Below are 20576 nucleotides of genomic sequence, written 5' to 3'. Positions count from 1 at the left end.
AAGACTTTACATGGAGAACCACAAAAGTAGAGGAAGTTCTTTCTGGCTATTGTCAAGGAGCAAAACATAAAAAATCCTGCATCTGGATTGGGCTTGTTGGGTGCCAAGTTGCAAAGGCTCTGTAGCTAGCACCTGCAGAGCCTGGAGTTTTGGCTGAAGAACCCTTAATTATCTCCATCCCAAAATGACTGGCTTAACAATGAAAGGAAATAATCCCACTGAGCAAATAAAAAAAAGGATACTCTTTTATGAGCAACTAACCACACAGGTGCTAAATACCTCACATTGACCCTTTCACTGCTGGCTCAGCCCAACATCTGTTTTGTTATCTTCGTTACATCTGCCCAATAACATTTTGGTAGAATCAACAGCATTGCCCCCATGAAATTACCTTCACTACATGAATTACCTACACCACATGAAGCTCACCTCATCTGCCATGGGGCATCACAGCTTCAAGCACCCTGCAATCTGGTCTACAAGATGGCATTGACCTCCTGAGTTGATGGGCTTAGCCAGTCACGTTCTCTACTGCTTTGGGATTCTCTATGGAGGGATTATGCAAACAGGAGGAGAAGAAAATAAGTATCCAGAAATGGAATGTAGATTTAGATGGTCTATATACGTAGATATATGTAATGTATATATGCCATCTATATTTATATATATATACCATATATATTTATATATATTATTGTATAACATGTGTATTTATCTATTAATTTAGCTAAGTTGAAGGTCTACTTATAGGATACTGAATAATTGAATAGAGATACACCTATATTACAAAACAACCAAAGTTACCAAGATTTGATTACCTTAGTAACGATAGTAAAGCACATGTTGATAATATTGATGGACCCATAATGGGCCCTTGTAAGAAAGAAAAGATGGGGAGTCCCCAGGGGGTCTCAATAAGTCACCTTTGCCTCTAAACTGGAGGGTATCAATCCCCCTAACTCTTAGTTAACATCTAAGTGCCTTGACATTTGGCTTCAATTTATTCATAAAAATAGATATCTAGTGATTTTATTGGTATAAATACCCCCTCCAAATATGTTATTCAGTCTATCAATTGATAAGCATTTATTAAGTGTTTACTGTATGCTAGATACTGTGTTAGGATCTGGATTCCAGATGGCGACCCATCCCTACTACTTTAACCTGCAAACTCAAGTGTCCCTGCCTCTGTAAACATTCCAGACAAGGGGAACTCTCTTCTGCATCTTCTTTTCAAAAGGGACAGTTGGACAAAATGAGTAAAGAAAAAGTTCTGTTCCCGTAGGATCGTGTTTCTTTAACTTAACCTTGATATTATTCTGGGTTTATGTACAGGCCAATGGCAATCAAACAGCATCCTCGCCTTGTTCTGCAAGCTTCTGCAACAATCTCTGGGTACTAGAGCAGATCGCAGAGAAAGCCTAGTACTCAGTCCTTGAAAAATTAACTTAGAATAGTCACTTTAGAATGTGAAATTTTAATCCTTCCACATGTCCTCATCCATGCAATTAAAGCCACGTTGCCAAGCTTGCTGCCTTCCCATCTTAGCCGAGCTTCTATCTTCACAGAGCATTCTAATTCTCCCTTAAAATTTAAGTTTCTTGAGGTCAGGGAATTATTTTCTCTTTCTTCCTCTCCTTAATGTTTACCACAGTGCCTCGCACATAGTGAGAGCTTAATAAACCTTTTAAATTGATTGATCACAGTTCTTGTTATCTATATCAACCACCCTCAACTCCTTCTCTACTTTTTTTTTTTTTTAATCATACACCTCTCCTAAGTCCCTCATCTTTTCTAGTCCTACTAAGTGCCTTTAGTCTTTGACAGCCTCTAAGATATTGGTGTTTTAGATTTTTTTTGGTAAAATATAACTGTTAATTTAATTTCTATAATGCCTTAGTTCATTTTTGATTAATCGAATCTCTGAGAGGTTGGACACCTCTGAGAGTACCTGGTACATATTGGCATTTAATCAAAATCTCTCTTGTTTCACCAGTATCAAGCTTTGGGCTTTCTCATTCCAACTCACATTGATGGTTCAGGGCTCCCAGAACAAGGCTCATGGCTAGAAACTTCCTGCCTTGGGGTTCAAAGGTATGGCCCAAAGGCCTGGACATTTCTGTATGTATGCCTTCTGTTCCCAGAGTTTGAGTGAGTTTTCATACTGATATTTAATTTCTACCTTACGTCATCAATAGTGTCTAATGCTTAGCACCTGCGCTCCGTTGGACCAAATACCATAAATTGGCTCTTATTTTCTTTGGAGTTAGAGCAAGAACAGATGTTTCAAATTCTGAGATCCTCTCTCATTCCTTACCTCAATTCCAGGAAGGAGGAGACTGACAGGAAACTCCTGCTAAAAAGCATCCGTCCCACCAAGTTTACATCCAAATTCAGCATAGCCCACAAATGGCGCTCTGTATCTACTATATCTGTATTGAACCAAGCAGGCCATTCAAGGCTCCTACTGTACTTTTCTCTTCATCATTCCCCATGGATTAGTTATTTCCTCCATGCTGATGATTCCTTATCTGCTTATTCAGATTTTTTTTAGGCTTTGGATTTTAATTATTTCTTTTTTTTTCTTTTTTTGTTTGTTTTTTATTAATTTTTATAATTATAACATTTTCTTTGACAGTACATATGCATAGGCAATTTTTTTTTACAACATTATCCCTTGTACTCCCTTCTGTTCCGAATTTTTCCCCTCCTTCCCTCTACCCCCACCCCTAGATGGCAGGCATTCCCATATATATTAAATATCTTATAGTATATGCTTGGTACTATATATATATATATATATATATATATATATATATATATATATATATATATATATATATATATATATATATATGCAGAACTTAATTTTGTTGTTGTTGTTGTTACAAAGGAAGGATTGTATTCGCAAGGTAAAAATAATCTGGGAAGAGAAACAAACAAACAAAAAAATGCTCACAGTTTACACTCATTTCCCAGTGTTCCTTCTCTGGGTGTAGCTGATTCTGTCCATCATTGATCAATTGGAATTGGATTAGCTCTTCTCTATGTTGAAGATATCCACTTCCATCAGAATACATCCTGCTATTCAGATTTTACTTCTCTGCTGTCCATTAGGCTCCCATCTTCCGCTGGCTTTCAGGTATCTCATACAAGGAGTCCAGTAGACATCTTACACTCAAATGTCCAAAGCAGAATTCATTATCTTCCTCCAAAAATCCTCCCTACCCTCTCCACTACCATAGAGAACAACACAATCTTCTCAGTCCCTTGGACTCAGAATGTAGGAGTGAGCTGGACTTGTCGCTACCCATCACTCCTGCCTCCCATGTCCAATCCCTTACCAAAGTCTATCGATTTTGCCTATTTCGCTTCTTTTATATGTTCCCCTTTGCCTCTCTCCTACTTTCCATCTCCATCTCCTCCAACATAGTCTAAACTGCTGGCCAGCCTTTGATCTCTACTACAATTCATCCTCCTTTCAGTCACCAGTGATCTTCCTAACGTGCAGTCATCTATTGAATAATCTTCAAGAGTTTCCCGTTACCCCCAGAGTCATATATAATACCTGCTCTTTGGCATCATTGAAATCCTTTACAGCTTGATCTCCTCTTATCTTTTTGATCATTTTGTATCTAATACCTTGCAAGGTGCTCTGAAATCCAATGGCTCTTGGACTTGCTGTTCCTTGCACAGAGTAGTCCAAATCCAAGCTTTTTAACTGGCTCTCCCCCATTTATGTGGTATTCTCCCTCATCATCTCTTCCTCTCTGGTTTCCTACAAGTCCCACCTTCTATGAGAAACCTTTCCTGACCCCACCCTCCCAATGTCTTCCCAACTCCAATTTATCCTCAAGATGGCTGGTTTGTACATAGTCACGTGCATGTTTTAGACTGGGAGCTCTTTGAGGGCAGGGTTTATTTCTGTATCCCCAATATTTAGCAGAGTGCCCAGTACACAGTGACCACTTACTGATTATTGACCTTACTTGTGGTCCCCCTCTTGGTCCTCCAGCTCTTGCCATTCCAATCTTTCAGTGACTTTAGCATCTCCAGCATTTTTTCTTGTAAAAGCAAGATAAAAGTTAATAACAGAGCAAGGACATGTCCTCCAAGGACCTGGATGACAGACCATGTGAATGGGGAAGCAGGAAGTAGAAGTAGCCTCCCTCCCAATAGCTTGCTGGGTGATATCTGGGTTATTCCATAGCAGAGGAGACGGGGAAGAAGTCACTTCTCCAGCCAGAGGCTTCCTCACTCAAACTTTGATGGGAAAGCCATGGACACCCACTTCACATTTGCAACTGAAACCTCCTCTCTATGTGAAATCCCCTTTTTTATTATGTGAGTACCTGAAGAACAGGGATTGTCTGGATTTTCGACATGTGTCCCCATCACTTTGCAGCAACTTGTACATAATAAGTGCTTATTAAATGCTTGCTCCTCTCTTTATTCATTCACTCCTTGGTTCATTCATCATAAGATGCTTTTAAAAAGTGGATTCGATTTTCATTTCAGGCCATCGTACTCGCCTTTTCAGCCAATGTCAACTTCATGGTTTTGTTTGTAATGAGTCGTGGTACTCCTGACAATATGAAGTAATTAAACTAACCAGTTATTAAGCTAACTTTTTGTTGCAAGTGATTATTGCATCTTCAATAATAGCTAGAAATCATTAAAAAAGACATAGCTTCTTTGTGTGATTAGGAGAAAGATGTGTGAAAAAGAGAAATTATCCTTCTAGAATTCATACAATCTAAAAAGAATTGAAATTGAGGGTCACCCAGAGAATAACAGAGAGGGAGGATAAAGAGTGGGAACATACAGAAAGAGGGTACAAACATGAAAACAGAACATCACCCAACTCACCAAACATTAGGCTCCTAATATTTACCAGTATTGGGTATTCAAATAAAATAAAAGATTGTTCTCCCCTTAGCTTCCATTTATTTAAGGTAACATAGGATGCTGGAGAGATCACTAGGAGCCAGCTCAAATCTCATCTTAGCTTCCCATTGTCTGTGTGACTTTGAACATGTGACTTAATCATCTGTGGCCCCAGCTTCCTCATTTAATCAACCAGAGGATTTTACTAAATGACCTCAGAGATCTGTTTCAGCTTCAAATCTATTGTCCCATTTTCTGATTCTGTAATTGAAGAATTAAACAAGAAAAAAAATTGCAGTGGACATATGGAAAGAGCAAGGGATAGTCAGAGCCCAGCCCTCGAGTTCCACTGATCCCCTCATGATGTCAAGAGAAGACGAGGGCAGTTCATGAACTGTATGGAGGACCCCTTTCGGGGAATTCATAGGGAGGAAAGGATAAATTGCCCTGATAAGTCGCCATCTGCATCACTGGAGAGAGTACTAACATTAATGAAATCCTAAATCCATGAGACTATTTCAGTGATCAAAAGGGAGAGAATGCATGTGCACAGTCTGTTCATAGCTCAAGATAATTGTTGGGGTATTATGTAAGTATTTGGGGCTTTGTTTTAGTGAATTTTAGGAGCACATGCAATAGAAAACACATAAGCAATTTCTAATTTGTTTTAATCCTCCTTTTTTCATCCTTAACCCTTTTCGGTTTGCAATCCTGCATGATTTTTCACTTTGTTCTAAAGAGGGACTTAATTACTACCCCCTGCCCCCACCTTTGAGTCCTTGTCCTCGGCCCTAGCCTCAGCAAAACTTCCAACCTTACTGTGTTTAAAAAAAAAAAAAGAAATATAAAATGAGTTTGGAGGTGGGATAATTTAGGAGCCAAGTACCACCCTTCACAGAACCTGATGAACCATCAACAATCTGCTTCACAATAAAGGCCACATCCTGTCGGAAGAATGCTTATGCTGCTCTGTCTCTCTTCACATTTTCTCCATATAGAAGGAGTATTATACCCCATGGTGTTTTATGACTTCCTAAAGACATCCTAAAGAGATCCAGATCACTTGGCTATTTTTAGATTCCCAACATGTCTAACTGAGTAAGTCCTTTGCCTAAGGACGATAATCCCCTAGAGTGTCAACCTCCCCCTTGTTTTATTAGTAGTGTTCATGGCATTCACACATTTTTAGAATAACATTTTTTTTTCCTTAAGAGGAAAGACACATTATAAAGTGTTTGTCTGGTACGCTCCTCACACCCTCTCCATCCTCCCCCCTCCCGCCCCCCATCTCACTTCTCAACACAGAGAGGAAAATGGATTACCTTTACACTGCACTCCCAGGAAACATCTATTTGCTGTTCAACTTGAAAAATGCGGCTGAAAATGACTGGTTTTGTATTAGCAACATAAAACACAGAAAATGTGATGTATTAGCCTATCAGGTGTAAGATTACTTTGAATATAGAAAGAATAAAAATATATACATGCGATATTTCTGCAGTTGATTTTGTTGCTTACAAATACTTTTCTCCCCCCAGTTGCCCCCACAATTCAGGAAATTAAATCCGGCACAGTGGCCCCTGGACGCAGCGGATTGATCAGATGCGAAGGTGCGGGTGTGCCTCCTCCGGCCTTCGAGTGGTACAAAGGAGAAAAGAAGTAAGTGCTTGATCTTTGGGGTTTGGGTTTTGGCTTCTTTGAGATCTGAGAATGAGGAGCTGATGTGTTTGTGTTAACGAGTCACCAAGCGGTCTCTTAAATTGGTCTGTAGTTCTTTTCTAGGCGCGTTGTTGTAATATGACCTGGGCCCCATGGGGGAGACTGAGGAGCCAATTCTACCCAAAGGAACTGTCCAGTTTGGTTTCTAGGACATGGAAATGATTGTCATATTTTTTTACCTCATTTCTGAACCTATAGTCTTATATACTCTCTCAAATACTCACAGATGTGAGTCTGCACAGATGAGATGTGCTAGTAACTAAGACATTGTGAACCCTGATATAGTCAATCATTTTTAAAGTCTCTCTCTGTCTCTCTCTATCTGTCTCTCTCTGTCTCTCTCTCTCTATTTTTTCTCTCTGTTTTCCCTCTCTGTTCTCTCTCTCTCTCTCTCTCTCTCTCTCTCTCTCTCTCTCTCTCTCTCTCTCTCTCTCTCTGTCTCTCTGTCTCTGTCTCTCTCTCTCTCTCTCTCTCTCTCTCTCTCTCTCTCTCTCTCTCTGTCTCTCTGTCTCTGTCTCTCTCTCTCTCTCTCTCTCTCTCTCTCTCTCTCTCTCTCTCTGTCTCTCTCTCTCTCTCTCTTCTCTCTTGCTCTCTCCCTTTCCATATCTATCTATCTATCTGTCTGTCTGTTTCTCAAGTCAGTATAAGAGCAGCTGAAGAAATTTGGACAATGTTTCAACTTTTCCATCTGTAAAATGGTGATAATAGCACCTATCTCCCATGAGTGTTGTCCGGTTTAAATAAAACTAAGTATGTCAAACACTGCAAATTGCAAAGTGCTTCTGAATGTCAATCATGAGAGTGATGGTGATGATGATGTCTGGGTACTCTGCAAGCAGCACACTATTCATGCCCTCCTTGGATGCCTTTTTGTTGTTTTTCATTCATTCATTCATTCATTCATTCATTCATTCATTTTTACCAAATCTTCAAACACTATGGCGTGCTTGGAAAAGATGGAGTAGAAAAGAAGGAAAGGCTATTTTGCTAGAAAAAAGGGAAGATATACAGTAGAAGTGTTTCAGAGAATCCCATACAAGAAAGTTCTATCTCTGGGTTACAAGATGAGAATACAGTGTTTAATGCTCATCTCTACAACCATTTAAGAGGTAACTACTGTCAGGCATTATAGGGAAAGGAGCAAATGATGAAGGAATAATTTTCCCTATGGAGATTCCCATAGGCCATCTTGTTCACAAATCTGCCATTGACAGTGGAACCAGGAGATATTTTGGAAGGATACTCAAAGTTATTTTGAACCATCGGATCGTCATAGAATGCTTCCTATATTCAGATACTCTACTGGGTGCTAGAGATGACAAAGACACAAATAAAACTATCTTTACTCCCAAGCAGTTAACATTTTACTTGGAACAAGGGGGATGCCCTGGTAGTTTGATACAGCAAGTATACACATAAGCAGAGACAACTTAAGACACAGTCATTTCAGTAGGAAACAGACATGAACAATGGTGTGGAGGTAGGAAAGTGATAAGAAAGGAGACTTTGGGGAAGGAAGAAGGTAAGTTTTAACCAAACTTCAGTGCCTGTTACATTCTTCAAGTGCTTTTCTTGACTCTAGCTCTCCTAAAACCCCCTTCAATCCCCATCCATTTAATAGTTTATCTATATTCTATCCTCACTTTTTGCATCCCTAGCAAAGTAGTAAAGGGGAACAGCTATTCAAAGGCTGAGGATAGAACAGCAAGAAAAAGGAAGAGTAAATAGATCATTATAACTGGAATGGCATACAGGGAATGAATGGATAGAATATGAAATGATGGGACACGGTATTCTCCCCATTATTGTTTTAAGAATCCATCTTCTTTATCCTCTTTCTTCCAACAATGAGACATAACCCCACCTGCCCCAAAGTGAATCCACATATTGCTGAAGATGTAGGGAATCCATGTCATCCTTTCTATGATTGCCAGGGAATTTAATTGTCATAGCAAAAGGAAAGATCATGTTTGCAACAACAATTAAAGGATTTCAGGAGAATGGAGCATTTATTACCACCACTAATGGGCTTTAGTACTACTAGGCTTAAATCAATCTCCTTCAATAATCATGGACCTTTTCTCTTGCCCTTCTCCACTTCTTGTCTCTATTCCAGGGTTTATAGTATAATCCCAGTGGATGCAGGTCTCACTGTGGAGGGTGCTGATGACTGGAGATGCATGACAATTGCCTTTTTTCCCTAACTTCCTCTCTGCAAATGTAATAAGCTGCATCTGTTACAAGAAAAAAATCTCACTTTTAGCCTAGGTGCAATACAATGTCCTCTTAGGTTCAGTAGAATCCAACTTCTACTACTATGGAGACTTTATATTAAATGAAAATTTAGGAATAAATTTACAGTTACTCAAGAGTCCCCACTTAGAAAGTAGTGGTTTGGCTCTCCCCCTACCTTTAAATTTGCATTGATTTCTATATGACCCTTAACTTTTGGGAGGTGGAGGCAAAATCCATGTTAGTGACTGAATTAAAATGATTGGATCCAGTGATTAGATTAAATTGGATTAAAGAATCAAGCACAGTTTTTCTTTTAGGAAATCTTTTAAGATAGGCACTTGGATGTGCCCAATAGGGAATTTGGGTTAATTTGGCATTCCTCCTGGTCCTTGAAAAGTTTAGTACAACTAGTGACTTTAACCTAAGTCTGCCACTCCCAAGCACTTAGGAGATCAATGGTCTTTCTCAATCTCATTTTCCTTTGAGACACTCAGTCCTCCATTTCATGACTCCATCTGTCTGTGGACCTTTTCCTGTCAATCCTGCTCAGCTCCTGAGATTGCCATCTCTTCTTCTCTGCTGACAGATCCTGAATTCCCAAGTTCCAAAATTCTATTTGATACCTCAACTATAGGGCATGACTGAATTTCCCCAGCCAATAGCAACCTATTTCCTTTATGTCCTCATTTCATTTCATTCAGTGGATTTCAGGATTTCTAAATCAATCAATGCACCTAGTATAAAGTCTTTGATTGATACAGTGATTCAATAAAGGTTCATATTTACTTCATATGTCTGATTTACTGATTCAATCTCAAAGCCTAGAGTGCTGTAATAATGAAGTAGGAGTAGGGTACGTTTGCTGTGTTTGCTTGGCCAATCAAGCCTCTTTTACCTCATTTTTAGATGTTCAGAGAATCTTCAGACCATCCACTCAACTCTTTCATGAAAACCAATTCCCTCCACAATATGCCTAACCTTATACAATTGGACTTTTAAAAAAATCGGTGTTTTTAATAAAGGCATGGATGGCATATTTGTCAAATTTAGAGTAGCCTAAAGTTGAAAAGAAGTGTTAACACGTTAGAAAATGGAATGAGGAGCAAAAAATCTTGACATCTCCCTGGAGTCCTTCACTGGAGTAATCCTTTCAGATTTCACATCTAAATATTAATGACTATTTCAAGTTTGGCCATGTGACCAATTCTAAATCCATTCCATTTCCATTTTTTCCAAAAGAATAACAAGGAACACTTTATTACTTGCTAGACAATCTAGCAAAGTCTAGTTATAATAGGGCAGCTCAGTGGTACAGTGGAGAGAATGCTGGCCCTGGGATCAGGAAGATTCATTCTTAAGAGTTCAAAGCTTACCTTAGATCCTTATTAACTGTGACCCTAGGCAAGTCCCTTCCCTCTGTTAAATTTAGTTTCCTGATCCATAAAAAGAACTAGAGAAGGAAATGGAAAACTGCTCCAGGGCCTTTGCTAAGAAAACCCTCAAATGGAGTCAGAAAGAGTCAGACATGACTAAAAAATAACTGAACAACATTGATAATATTTCATTGAGCTAGAAGTCTTTTAAAAATGAAAAATAGAAAAGAAATAACTTTGAGTGACCTGCTCCTTATGAAGCAATCCATCAATGTTCATTGAAACAATTCTAATTCTTTGTCACTTACAATTTTTTATCTAAAAGTTGACTAACTGTATACTTATATACTCTGGAATTTACCACAAATTGAGGAAAACTGACAGACCTAGAGTTGGAAAACTGCTATTTTCTTGGTTCTTTGACAATCAAGGTATTTGCCCTTCTTCATTCCTCTTCTGATCATCAACATTCGCCATGGTGCCTCAAGAATCTCATCTGTCCATTCTTTCAGGAACCAAGAGTATATTTCATCTGGTCTAAGCATACTAAGTCTACTGGTGTACTAAGTATAATTCATCTGCTTCTTGTTGGATTTTCCAAAATGTATAAAATAATATTTGGAAAGTTTTTAGCATAATATCTATAGTCACGTAGTAATCCTTATCCCTGTTGGATGGTTTTCCTTTGGGTTTGTCTGCCCAGCCATGGCCAATAAGGCAGCCCAAGTGAGAGACCAAATTGCCGTGGCTTCTTCGCTTAGAATGAGACACAATCTACCACTAGACTTACAATTAGGCTGGTAATATTTATATATTACATAAGACAAAGAAAGAAAAAAAAATGCCCACTCATTAGAGACCTAGTTATACAAAGAAAAAGTGTATGCTTGTTAAGAGGAACGTAAAGCATTAGTTACGGAAAATAGAAAGAACGTGTCCTTAGGACAGCTAGTTGAACTAAATCAAAGGGGACCATGTATCACTTGTGAAACCAGATAAAGAAGGAGACTCTATGTCCTTGGGCCCATGAAATCCTTCTTTTGTAGCAATTAAATTTTAGTTGCAATTAGAAGAGGAAAGAAGACATCCAGCCATTCATTATGAACTGGTACCCAAGTACATGCAGGAGACATACCTAACAAAAACGTAGAATACAAAATTAAATGGAATCTGTTATGCCAAGTCAACATACCACACTTAGCTCTTAAAAATACACTTTAAACTTTTCCTTAGGCAAGGAGGAAAGTGGGCTCTCCTTATCCTGAGCATCAAGTCCCTATTCATCATTTTTGTTCAATCCTTTTCTACTCCAGAGATAATTCTTTTTGGTGAAGATGCTCAGAATTTGGGGTTTCTTGTTTTGTTTTGTTTTGGTTTTCATGTGAATCTCCAATAACCACAAGGCCTCTTCTCTGTATAGTAACTGGCAGTTTATAGATAATCATCCTAAAATCACAGCTTGATTTATTTTTCTGCTAAATGTATTTCTTTATACATATCTCCCTTGAAGCTCATCTACAGTATTTTTCCTTCTCAGCCAGGCTCCTAAGAGTCCTTTGCAATAATCTGTCAGCTCAGTATCTGAACACCCAGAAGAGTTTCAAGAATTGTGTTTAAATTTACTCTTCTCTTTCCAAAAGTAATTGGTGTTTGTTTAGGAAAATCATTTTTGGGGTAATTATAATTCTAAGGGAAAATGTTGATTGAGCCTTCTTTCTTAGGCCTGAAATGCAAACATCCTTGTGAAATGCAAGTCTTCTCTTAGGCAATTACCATTGAAAAGAGAAGTGAGAATTTATGCACAAATCAGGAATTTTTTTTTTCATTTTCCTTCTTTTTTTTTTTTCTTAACATTAGTAATTTCACCTTTTTCCTTAAGACTTGGAGTAGAGGGGCAGCTAGGTGGCGCAGTGGATAGAGCACCAGCCTTGAATTCAGGAGGACCCAAGTTCAAATCTGGTCTCAGACACTTAACACTTCCTAGCTGTGTGACCCTGGGCAAGTCACTTAACCCCAGCCTCAGGGAAAAAAAAAAAAAAAAAAGACTTGGAGTAGATGAACGGGGCCAACTTGTGTCATAGGAAAGGTGAGAAAAGATGCTTGAGAGCATCTGGAATATTCTCATAGAGGGTATCTGGGTAGCTGATGATTTTCTTTACTGAGGATTATTTTTTATTTTTTTTCCAATTGGCAAATATGTATTTTTTTCTATTATTCTCCCTAAGAAAAAAAGAAAAAAGAGCCTTGAAAAATTATACTCTTTAGTCATATTGTAAGGAGATTATGTGTTAAAAGGGAAATTCTGTATTCAGACTTTTGCCCTAATTAATGAGATTTTCCCAACAGCCTAATTAATACTAGACAGAAAATAAGTCAGACTGGAAACAATAGAGGCCACTACATAGATTTTAATAATTCCATAGTTGATTCTAACCATAGATTTATGGTAAAGCACCCATTTGATCTTAAATAATCTTCTATTATCAACAGTATCATCCTCATCTCTGATACTTGCCTCAAATCAATTTGAGTAAACTTGGGCTATAAACTGGGGGATTTAAACTCATAATGGGAAACAAGTATACTGTGGTCATAAATATGACAAAACAAAACAAAACAAAAAATCTACCTCAACAAGATGAGTCTTCCTGACTCCAGACTCAGCACTCTATCCAGTGTGTTGCCAGCTGCCCCAAACTAATTCTGTTGATACTTCAAGATATGGATAAAACACATGTCTTACCTTTCCCTGAGACTTTTTCTGTGTAAATAAAGAAAAAGTCAAAGAAGAGCAGAAAGGGGACTGGACACCAATGTAAGGAATAGCTATTTGTTCAAAAGAATAAATCGGATGTCTCCTAAATGTCTTATAAAATAGGATGAAGAGAAAGTAGTGAGTTCCTAGAACTAATCAAAGTCTCTGGATTTTTTTGGGGTTGTTGTTATCAAATTGATTGGGAAAGGAAGGTACAAGAGAAGACATTCAGCACTTATTAAGAAGGCATTTTTTTCTAAAAAATCATTAATCATTGTTATTTCAATACAATCAATCCTACTCAAACCACTTTCACAACTTCAAACTTTCCCCTCCACTTTACCTTTTGCTCCCATGCTCATCCAAAATTCTGTACTTTCCTTTAACTTTTCTACTCCTATACCTTCTATAGCTTGACTTGGTGAAATCTTTCTCTTTTATTTTATTTTTTTTTTTAATTTTACTTTTATTGATCACTTAAGTCCATCTCATTTTATTTTCAATCATATTATCATGTACCACTATATCAAATCCACGCAGAAATGCTTTACTTAACCAATTAAATTTTGTTGAATCATTTCAAAGTAGTTTTAGGTCTGTTTGTAGGCTAATATTTCTATCATGCCCTAGGAAAGGAAGAATGTTTGTATTTAATCTTAATCTTCAAATTTCCAAAATCTGCCAAAACTTTGTAGCAATTACCATAATTTGGAAATTGGTGCTAGTAATTCATAGGAAACCTAAAAAAATGTATCATGTGTTCATTTTTTTCCTCCAAAAGTTAAACATTTCAATGCAGTTTGTTGTGGAGCACAGCAGTGGAGAAGGACCACCTTTTTCCTCAGTCACTGGAACAAAAAAGAAATGATGGGTAATATTGCAGAAGGTTTTGAAGTATGGAAAAGCAGTGTTCAGGGACTTCGAGAGAATTGCCTTTGATACTCTCTGTTAAGTAACAGGGAAGCTCATTTGCCAAAAAATGGGCAAGGCATAAGAGGCTTGGGAAGTATAAACCAAGCCATTGATTAATAAAAATGATTAATCAAAAAAGAAAACAAACCTGACTGTGGAGATCAGGTGATCAGGATGAGATTAGAAAAGATGGATTTGTATTAGGGAATGTAGAATGTAGAATAAATCCTGGATGCCCAGACACCAAAACCCACAAGGAGCCTGGATGCCTTCAGGGGTATGATTTTGAATGGCTGTGAATGATCCCTTCCATCAGGTCTTTGGCAGTAACTATTTAAAGTCTTTATCCAAAATAAAGTAAGCTGTTTCTAACTAAAAAATAAATAAATAAATAAAGTCTTTATCCTTTCCAATTTGTTTGGATGAAGAAACACATGAAATGCTTATCAAATTTGCAGTTGAAATAAGACAGGGAGGGTGAACAAATAGAATGGAATAGTTTTTAACAAATAGTCCTTGTCCATTTGGAGCAATGACACACAAACAAATTAGATGAAATGAAATAAGGAGGCACGTGAAAGACCCAAACTATTTTTTAAAAGATAACAACATAACTCTAGGATGCTGGACATTTTACAGCTGGCCAACCAGAGGTATGGAGTGTTAGAATTCTTACAAGGTGCTAAGTCACTGGAATGAATAGAGACAATAATTATCTAATGTAGCATGGTACTTAACAGTTCTCCAGTTCAGTAATGTCCTTACTAGAATTCCACAAGATTCACACCTTTAAGAAAGCATACTTTTAAGGAGCTCCCACAAGCCCAGGGAGTACCCACAAGCCCACTCTCTGGGAGGAGGAGTCGAGAGTCATTCCAACTTTCTCCTTTGTGCTGCCTGAAGACATTGGGGCAAGAACTCTTGGGAACCAAGGAGAGAGGAAGCCTCCAGAAACCTTGCTGAGCCCCAAGTGAAGGAGATAAGGTTTTGGAAGAGACAATAAAGGAGTTGGACTTTAACTCCTGGCTGCATTTGGGATTATTGAAGTGAACTGAAGTGAAGGCTGCCTCCAGAAGCTCCCCAGGAGATCTGCTCCCAGAGAATGATCACAATTTAGAGAAAGAGAACATTACAATGGAGGAGAGAACAAAGAGAAGAAGAGGACAGTGAGTGTTTAGTTTCCAGGAAGTTCAATCAATTTTAATGGCTTCCAAAGAAGTCATCATGAGCAGCAGCTCTGTCAAGTTCCATCTCCATTTAGAGGGTTGACTTCAGTTCTATGTGCCCCGTGAAGGATGAAGGATGAAGACAAAATGGAATTTACCTTTCCAGAAGAGAGGAACCTCCAAAGATTCTTATTATTAGATTATTTATTAACATGTATTATATATTAGTATTATAGGATTATTTATTAGACCACTAGAGTGGTCTAATAAAAATAAAAAGATTTAATAAAAATATAGCAACTGATCACTGATTTGATCAACTGATTTGAAAGAGATCCTCTAGATGAAGGATGGTGGTACCTGTGTCATAAGGTAGTTGAGAGACTCAAATGAGACTGTGTAGGGAGGTGCTTTGGAAGTTTTCCAGTGTGATAAACTCACCAGCCATTCTGAGTAGTAATAGAAGGCTAAACTTCCAAGCCTGACAGTTGAGGCTTTCAGCAGCCATCTGCTCCAGAATGCTTTTTATTTATTTGTTTGTTTTTCCCAACTTTTTAAATGTTATTCTGTCACTCTCCATTCAAGTCCAGTTGGTTTCTGTTCTGTCCCCTGGCAGCTGGGTGACACAGAGTATTGGATCCTGGGGTAGGAAAATTCAAGTAATATCTCAAACATTTGGCCATGTGGCTGTGGACAATCCATTTAGAACCTTCATCATCTCTAAAATGGGATAATACTAACATCTACATCCTAGGTTTGTTGTTAGGGTCAAGTGTGTGTGTGTGTGTGTGTGTGTGTGTGTGTGTGTGTGTGTGTGTGTGTGTGTGTGTGTGTGTGTGTGAGAGAGAGAGAGAGAGAGAGAGAGAGAGAGAGAGAGAGAGAGAGAAAGAGAGAGAGAGAGAGAGACAGAGAGACAGAGAGACAGAGACAGAGAGACAGAGAGAGACAGAGAGAGTTAGAGAGACAGAGAGTTAGAGAGAGAGACAGAGACAGAGAGACAGAGAGAGACAGAGAGAGTTAGAGAGACAGAGAGTTAGAGAGAGACACAGAGAGAGACAGAGACAGAGAGACAGAGAGTTAGAGAGAGACAGAGACAGAGAGAGAGAGAGAAAGAGAGAGACAGAGAGACAGAGACTGAGACAGAGAGAGAGTGAGAGAGAGAGAGTGAGAGAAAGACAGAGAGACAGAGAGACAGAGAGAGTTAGAGAGAGACAGAGAGAGAGAATATCCATGTGCATGTATCTTGGCAAACCTGCAGGACTCTCCCTTTTATTGTTATTATTGTTTAGCCTCTCTAACCTGGTCTCCAAGGATGACCTTTGGGCTTGGATTCCACCCTAACCTTCCTCTGTTTAAATCTCTCCCTTACTTCCAGGTCTAACTCAGGGACAATGTTCTCTCTCCAGTTTTGCCTGAGCCTCTGACCGAGTCTCTCAGTCCACCTTGCCCCTTTCCTTTGCCCAAATTTCATCTCTTTTGCACTCTCTATTATACCTGTCTTTATAATACCAGAGAAGCTAAGACAAGGTAGAGATTGGGTTTTAATTTTTAATGTGGAGTCTAAGTTAGGTGATTGGATGGGACTCTTATCCAAAGCATTCACTGCAGAGAAACCAAGGCAGGGAACCTATATAGGGTTTTAACTAAGTTAGGTTTGTAAACAGAATACATAATCTGAGTATACAATCTCATAGGGGAAACAAAGGCAGAGAAGGGGGAAGAGGAAGATGGAAGAGCCATAATTCCAGGAAAGGATCATAACTTAATTCTGACAGGATAGGGGCCAAGATAAGAAGGCAGAGGGCAAGAGACAGCAAGGCGAGGGGCAATACTCAAAAGGAGGAGTAATTCTCTTTGGTAACGCACCTGTAGTTGATGACAATGATTTGTAAAGGTGGTCAGAGCTCCAAGGTTTTTCCTGGGCTCTTTTTAAACTCAAGTTTCCAGTCCCTTCCTGGAAGGGGGGAGTAGTTATAATGTTTTTTTTTTCAAGGCTCAACATTTTTCCTCCCTTTAGATAACAAGAGACTTGAACTTAGGGTCTATTTTGGGTCTGACCTTCAAATCCTCTTGTCTCATTAAGATTATGTTCCCCAGAACGGGCACTTCAATGTATGTTAAATCAATGATGGATTGTTGAGCCATATTTCTCCTGAACTGGCCTGAAGTACCTAAGGAGTAGCCACTTCCCCAGATGGCATGGGCTGCCTTGCAAGGTCCCCCATCACTGGATATTTTCAGCATCCAGATATTAGAATGGGAATTCTTGAACTGAGGGGGCCATTGGACTAGATTGGGTTGGGTTCTTCTAAAGCTGAGATTTTAAGCTTCCAGAAAGACAAAATGACAATAGTAATTCTCCTGGGGAAAGTAACAATTCTCATTTTATAAGGTACTAGGATATCACAGCACCTCTCAGCAAATACAACCTTTTAAAATACAAAATGGCAACCCGCTGTAAGAGAACCGACAATTTCCTTAGAGAATTGGGCTCTCAAATATAAAGTAACTTGGAATATGCTATGCTGATGCCGGAATAACTAGTGTAAAAATGTAGGGTTTCTATTTCTGTGTGAAAAAATGCAATCACCAACCTGCTTTTAGATCAGAGCTAGCTAGAATGTGCCTGCTTGGGTGGATATCAGTGTCTTTGTCGACATCCAAGCCTGGGGCCCAGGAAGATGCAACTTCTGATTACTTGTGATGAATAGAACTGCTCCCAGCTTTGAAAACAATGCTTTCCTTGCTCTGCCTGGTTTTGGGCAAAGGGCCAATTATCCCCATGCTTTGTGTTCTGTTTTAATGAAGAATTGTTCTCCCACAGTCTATTTCCCTCTCATTTTTCCTAAAGACTCTCTTTTACTCCCTCCCTCCTCACTCCTCCCACTGCTCCTATCCCTCCTTCTCACATTTTAGTTCCCCCTTCTTCTTCTTCCTTCCCCATGCTTTTTCCTCTGCCTCCTTCTCTTCTATTCCTTTACTCTCTCCCAGAGTCAATTTAACTCTCTGTAACAAAAGATGTCACAAATGTGAAAAATAATTAGAATATTAATATTAGCATATCAATAAATTTTGAAAATCCTAATGGAAAAAAAGATAAAAAATATGTATACTCTTTACCTCCCTTCACACACACACACACACACACACACACACACACACACACACACACACTCTGTACCCCTTCAGAATTGATGGAGATCTCAATGTTTAAATGGCTTTTTAAAAGTAATCTATTTCAATCAATTTAACATATTAACATATAAAACAATTTAACAAAAAAATTTCCCAGAACATTGCTTGGAATCTCCAAAAGTATCCATTGCTATGTATCTATCCCATTCTACTTATAATGTTGGAGAAACTGAGGCAAGATAGAGATTAGAGAGCATTTAATAATTTATTAAATGGGAGAGATTTACTGGGACCAAATGGATCCATGGTTTGGTCCCAGGGCTGAATGAGACTATTGTCTCCAAGAATCTAGCAAGCAATGTGAGTTCTTAATGACTTACATACACATGGCTCAGACTCAGGGGGTAGACTGAGGCAGGGGAAGAGTCAGGGGGCTGAGAGTGGGCACTGGACTCTGACAGGGTGGGGTGAGCCACTGGAGATGAGATGATATAATACGGGAAGGAACTTGGGACATGGGAAGGGTCATCTTGACATTCAGATAGCTTGGAATGGGGAGAGGCATTCTGATATTCTAAAACATAAAATCTTTTATCTTTATGAAATATTCTGATAAAGAGGGAGGGGAGCTTTAAGCTGATAATTATAAACTGATGCAGAGAAACTGAGTCAGGACTGGGTCAGGATCATTAGGGAAACTGAGTCAGGATAATGAAAGAGAACTGTGGCATAACTTACTCAACTAATCAGCATTAATTAAACATCTACCTACCGTGCGACATGGCTGTGCTGTGTGCTGTGCCTTTTTTTTTTTTTTATTTTTTTTATTTTTTTTATTTTTTTTTTTTATTATATATATATATTTTATAATATTATCCCTTGTATTCATTTTTCCAATTTACCCCCCCTCCCTCTATTCCCTCCCCCCGACGACAGGCAATACCATACATTTTACATGTGTTACAATATAGTCTAGGTACAATACATGTGTGCGAATATCATTTTCTTGTTGCACAATAAACATTAGAATCCGAAGGTACATGCAACCTGGGCAGACAGATATTAGTGCTAACAATTTTCATTCCCCTCCCAGTGTTTCTTCTCTGGGTGCAGCTACCTCTGTCCATCATTGATCAACTGGAAGTGAGTTGGATCTTTTTATGTTGAAGATTTCCACTTCCATCAGAATACATCCTCATACAGTATTGTTGTTGAAGTGTACAGTGATCTTCTGGTTCTGCTCATTTCACTCAGCATCAGTTGATTTAAGTCTCTCCAGGCCTCTCTGTATTCCTCCTGCTGGTCATTTCTTACCGAGCAATAATATTCCATAACCTTCATATACCACAATTTACCCAACCATTCTCCAACTGATGGACATCCATTCATCCTCCAGTTTCTAGCTACAACAAAAAGAGCTGCCACAAACATTTTGGCACATATATGTCTCTTTCTGCTCTTTAGTATTTCTTTGGGATATAATCCCAGTAGTAGCGCTGCTGGGTCAAAGGGTATGCACAGTTTGATAACTTTTTGGGCATAATTCCAGATTGCTCTCCAGAATGGCTGGATTCTTTCACAACTCCACCAGCAATGTATTAGTGTCCCAGTTTCCCCACATCCCCTCCAACATTTGTCATTATTTGTTCCTGTCATCTTAGCCAATCTGACAGGTGTGTAGTGGTATCTCAGAGTGGTCTTAATTTGCATTTCTCTGATCAGTAGTGATTTGGAACACTCTTTCATGTGAGTGGATATAGTTTCAATTTCTTCCTCTGAGAATTGTCTGTTCATATCCTTTGACCATTTATCAATTGGAGAATGGTTCGGTTTCTTATAAATTAGGGTCAGTTCTCTATATATTTTGGAAATGAGACCTTTGTCAGAACCTTTGTTTTTAAAAATATTTTCCCAATTTGTTACTTCCCTTCTAATCTTGTTTGCATTAGTATTATTTGTACAGAAACTTTTTAGTTTGATGTAATCAAAATCTTCTATTTTGTGATCAATAATGATCTCTAGTTCTCCTCTGGTCATAAATTCCTTCCTCCTCCACAAGTCTGAGAGGTAGATTATCCTCTGTTCCTCTAATCTATTTATTATCTCCCTCTTTATGCCTAAATCATGGACCCATTTTGATCTTATCTTGGTATATGGTGTTAAGTGTGGATCCATATCTAATTTCTGCCATACTAATTTCCAGTTTTCCCAACAGTTTTTTCCGAATAATGAATTTTTATCCCTAATGTTGGAATCTTTGGGTTTGTCAAAGATTAGATTGCTATAGATGTACCCTTTTTTGTCCTTTGTATCTAATCTGTTCCACTGATCTACTGGTCTATTTCGTAGCCAATACCAAATGGTTTTGGTGACTGCTGCTATATAATATAGCTT

At 38.5% G+C, this 20576-nt stretch overlaps 1 protein-coding gene across 1 annotated transcript in view; it reads left to right on the top strand.

The window, feature by feature from the left end:
* NEGR1 (neuronal growth regulator 1) overlaps positions 1–20576 on the top strand; it is a 1167619-nt gene that overhangs the window by 904877 nt on the left and 242166 nt on the right. Inside the window, exon 5 of the mRNA XM_074265586.1 lies at positions 6426–6546. Within this exon, the coding sequence (XP_074121687.1) occupies positions 6426–6546 (121 nt within the window). The remainder of the gene's footprint in view (positions 1–6425; positions 6547–20576) is intronic.

Source organism: Sminthopsis crassicaudata, chromosome 4 (genome assembly GCF_048593235.1).
Source record: "Sminthopsis crassicaudata isolate SCR6 chromosome 4, ASM4859323v1, whole genome shotgun sequence".
NCBI classification, from domain to species: domain Eukaryota; kingdom Metazoa; phylum Chordata; class Mammalia; order Dasyuromorphia; family Dasyuridae; genus Sminthopsis; species Sminthopsis crassicaudata.
This window is presented reverse-complemented; position numbering and strand designations above follow the sequence as displayed.